This window comes from Apis dorsata, unplaced genomic scaffold (genome assembly GCF_000469605.1).
Source record: "Apis dorsata unplaced genomic scaffold, Apis dorsata 1.3 scaffold_374, whole genome shotgun sequence".
Taxonomy (NCBI): domain Eukaryota; kingdom Metazoa; phylum Arthropoda; class Insecta; order Hymenoptera; family Apidae; genus Apis; species Apis dorsata.
In genome coordinates, this window is record NW_006263637.1 from 175,155 (window position 1) to 179,962 (window position 4,808).

General features: G+C 37.2%; 1 protein-coding gene across 1 annotated transcript in view; it reads right to left on the reverse strand.

The window, feature by feature from the left end:
• LOC102676008 overlaps positions 1-4,802 on the reverse strand; it is an 11,996-nt gene extending 7,194 nt beyond the window's left edge. Inside the window, exons 1-2 of the mRNA XM_031511970.1 lie at positions 4,569-4,802; positions 1-438 (exon numbers count right to left, since the gene is read on the reverse strand). Of these exons, the coding sequence (XP_031367830.1) occupies positions 1-438; positions 4,569-4,583 (453 nt within the window). The 5' untranslated portion in view covers positions 4,584-4,802. The remainder of the gene's footprint in view (positions 439-4,568) is intronic.
• Positions 4,803-4,808: the final 6 nt, after the last annotated feature.

Here is a 4,808-nt window from a genome sequence, read left to right on the forward strand (position 1 = left end):
CTCGTCCGTGTCCCCCCTCCCCGATTCGTTGCCAGCTTTCGACAAGCTTTTCCGCCCCTCCGCCCCGTCCGACAGTTTCGCCCTCAGTTGCTCTATCTGCGCGTCTTCCAGCCTCTTCACCTCCTCTTTGCTCTTCGCCTCGGATTTCATCGACGCGTTCCGATACGTCCCGTTCTCCGCGTTTGTTGTTATTATACCGGAATTGTGTGAATTTTCGAAATCCTCCAAAATGGCGGTCTCGTTCGTCACCGATTTCTCCCTACGTTTCACGATCAGTGTGGCGACGTTCCCTTCGCTCGTGCGCACCTTCAACTCTTCGGTCTCGCCGGGAAGGCTTCGCGATACCTTCAGCATCGTTCTGGCGTAGCTCGGTTTCGGTAGATCCGTGGTATCGGCGTTCGAGGCGACCAGTGTCATCGCCGTCAGAATGAACGTTATCTACGATAAGGAAACGAGGTAGAAGAAATTTTATTGCCAGGGGAAGAAACTCTTCTGTGTTTCTTTATTCTCGATTAATTCGATCTCTCATTTTTTTTTACATATTCTTATCGAGACGCTTGGCAATCGCGTTTTACCGAGCGCATACGAATAAAGCGACGCGCGAATTTATTCCGGCAAGGTTTTCGAAAGTCGGTCTCGCGATTTGTGCACGTTCCTCCATGCAAAAAATATCGATTTTATCGCGAATGAAATTTCACGTTTTATACGCGTGGAATCGATTTAAAAAATAAAACGCCTGTTACGAGGTGCGTTGAAAAGACGAGGTTACGGAAGTCCATCCATCGTGGCACACGCAAACTATTTTTGAGCGCGTATGTGCGTTCTATTTAGAGTCTCGTGCAATTGCAAGGATGAAATATCGCGATTCGTGGATTTGGATTTTTTTTAGCCAAGGGATATTCGAAACGTCTTTTTACAGATTTTGGGATGGAATTTCTTTTTAAATGTTCCTTGCTTAGTGCAGAGATTTCGTGGACCAGTTTCGTGATTTCGCTGTTCAAATAGATATGAATGAAAACTTGTAGAAAGTTGAATCTAATAGTGGATAATTGTTAAAATATATCGATATTTATCTTCATGCCAATCATAGGAAAATTTAATAGTTGAAATTACGAGTAAAGTTACTTGGATAATTTATCGCTCGAAACATAATAATAATTATGTTATTAGAGTATTTTAATAAATAATTACTCAAAGTAAGTTTATTCGAAATTTTTAACTAGTTATTTGCCCAACTCTGGATACAGATCGTCGATTTTGAATTAATATACGTGACGAATACCATAGTAGAAATATGCATATTAAAATAGGCGTTCTCTCCAAATTAACCAATCAGAACCGCATTCCTTCCGCGAGATTTCTTTCCACTCAACGAGGAAAATTTAATAGTCAAAGTTACGAATAAAGTTATTTCGATAATTTATCGTTCAAAATGTAAATTACAAAAATAATTGGAAATAATTATAATACCAAATGGATCAATTATATTTATTCGAAATTTTTAATTAGTTAATGTCCAATTTTGGATACAGATCGTCGATTTTGAATTAATATATGTGAATATAATATATAAATGATGAGACAAATTCCTTCTGTGAAACTTCTTTCCATTCAGTGACGAGGAAAATTTAATAGTTGAACTTAAGAATAAAATTGAACTTCTTTTTACTTAATTTATCATCCAAAACATAATAATAATAATTGTGATGGCAAATGATCGATAATTATACTATAAAAGCGAATCAACTATAATAATTAAAATAATTTAATTCGAAATTTTTAACTAGTTACTTATTCCAACTTTAATCGGTCATTAGATTAATAACACTAGAAAATCACTAATCATCCACAGATATCATAGCCAATATTAATGAAATGTTCGAGAGAAACACGAGGAAATTTTATTCTTCTATATTTTTCAATATACAAAAAGTTATTAAATATCAATATTTCGAAGGATATTTCGAAGGATAAACTCGCGAAGCTTAATTATTAAAATTTTCATTTAACAATTCTTTAACAAGTAACGTTATTCGAAATTTTCAGTACTACGCTTTTACAATTATTACAATTATACCAGTTACTTTTTCAACTCTGCTTACGTGCAACGTGGCAACATTGAATATCGAATTTTCAATTTCAACAAGGCTTGGATCGATTCGATTACATTCTTATATATCCCTGTTTCGTTATTGAAAACGAAAGGTTGGAGAATTTTTCGGCTTGGAAGCCGAGGTTTGGTGATGATTTTTTTAGGGTCGCTTTCACTTTTCGTATCGCGTCGTCGGAATACTTTATCGGTGAAACCCGATCGAGAAATTGGTGTGGCAAAACCTTACGAATGATAAAAATCGGTGAAACCGCGGGACCGAGGATGAGGAGGAAGATTTTTATCTCGGATTCCCAGACCCGTTTTGGGGAATTAGCATTGTAAATAACGAGAAGAATATTTAAGAGAAGAAGTTCCACCCCTGACATTTCCAATATTCGTTTAATAAAAACAGGAATCCATTCCTGTTTATATTTTCCATTCCGTTCATCCTTACAATTGGAAATCGAGTAAATATATATATATACATATATATACATATACGTATACATATTATGCCTTATCTCGACACACTCGTGAAACTAAATAACTTTCGAGAGGGATACCTTCTAACCCGTAAAGAAAAAACCCGTTTAATTGCACGGAACAAAAGAGGAATAACGCGCGATACATATTACACACGATGAATCATCGAAGTAACTTTCTCCTCTACGCTTCCTCTTTATTTCCAAGTAAGATCGACCCGTCTAAACCCGTTTAAGGTTTACATCGAGTTGTAGTCTCGCGGAACTGGAACGAAGATTTTCTCTCTCTCTCTCTCTCTCTCTTTAAAATACTTCGGGGACACGGCGAGAAACTCTTTTTTTTATTTTTTCTTCTTTACGTTATAAATCGTAGAGAGTATAATTTTTTTTTGGAAAAAATTAAAATCAACGATTTAAGAAGAAGGAAGGATCGATGTTTACGAATATTCGTTACGACCTTGGGATTAATTATTCCCGCAGGAAGCGTGGCGTAAGGTTTCTCCAAGTCGAGGTATAATAGCCGGCGAGAGAAATTTAATGGCTCGCAGAAATCTCCGGTATTCTTGGCCCGAGATTAGAAAATAGCGATGCAGTAACCCGGCTGACTACTTTCTATTATTAATCCAATGATTATTCATATTTCCAGGGAGCAACGCCAATATTTCCATTGTTCAACATTGCATTGGATTGTTATTTTTATTTCGAGAGGAAGAGAGGAGAAATTTCGATGAAGATTTCGAAGAAGTTATTACTCTACTATATGTACTATATGTTCATGTGTATCTTGTTATTAGAACGGAACGTTTAAAATTTTTCTTTCTTTCTTCTCAGTGAAATAGCGAGTTTATCGACTGATATATTATAACGTATAATTGGAAATCTCGTTTCCTTTTCGAAAGATTCGAAAATTTTTTTCCTCATTAACTTAAAATGAGAAGAGGAAATATTCTCGGTGGAGAGAAAGAGAGAAAAATAAGATTGGACAGAGGGGAGTCTAGTCTCCCGACAAGTGAAATGGAACGACATGCTTTCGCGCAATGCGCACGCGTCAACGACGAGACGATCCACTTTTTCCATTCTGCTGACTTTCCTTCGTCATCCACGCCCGATTACGAGCAACCGCTAATCTTTCTTCGCGAATTCTACTTGAAATACGTTAAGAAATAAAATGTAACCAATTCGACTGTTACACGTTACATTATTATCATTGGATGGATTCGAATGGAAATTAAGATTTTTCGAAACGATTACGTGAGAATTTTTCTTCCAACGTTAATTGCGTGGTAACAAAATAAAACGACGATTAATCGAAAGGAAACGCGCAGCTGATTTAAAAATCTTCGTATCTTCCTTCCGTTAAATTCCGTAATTATACTCTTCGCTTTCGAAACTTGCAGGATACGTGGAAATATCTGTGAAGGATGAATATTTCGCTGTGGAAACCGTGGATGTATAATTGTTAATGTTTCCAAGAAAAAACAAGTGACGAATTATTGTACCTGGAAAAAAGCGGAGAGGATAATTGATGCGTGAAAAAATTCCTGCATTACCGAGCTCACGGGAACATGAAAATTGCAACCAGTTCGGCTAACGAACGACGCGCGATTAATTTCGTTCGTTGAATGGTGGCCCCGATCCATCGGTGTCGCCATCGTTTTTTCCGCCCCAGAAAACCGGTGGATCGTGCATTCGTTTTCTCTCTCTCTCTCTCTCTCTCTTTCTCTCTGCTAATTAACGATCATTCTTTTGTCTCTCAACTTTTGTCACTGAGACGTGAAATGGCCGAGTCGGGGAATAATAAACCGCAATGTGGGCGTTACGAGACGCATAATGGAAAAAGGAATCAGTGCGTGAGAAATCGACTTCCGACTGATTCTTCCAACCACTTCCAAACTCCGAATTTTCCAACTAATCCACCGATACGAAATTTTCGTTTGAGATAATAGGAAGTAAATGAAGAATGAGAATGAAAAAAAAAAATGTTATATAAATACCTTGAATATGTCCATATTTCGATAACTTCAGTGTAGTTAACTTCGATCCAGTGTCGATCCAGAGTGGTCGATCGAAGATTCGGCTCGGTGTCCAGTCACGATAACGAGGTAACAAAAGAGACAGAAAATATCACAAATATATATATATATATATTTTATGTATATATAATAGAATAGTCGATCAGATCTTCATGATAGGAGAAGAGAGACGCGCGTCGTCGAACGTGCGGATGGAAGGCG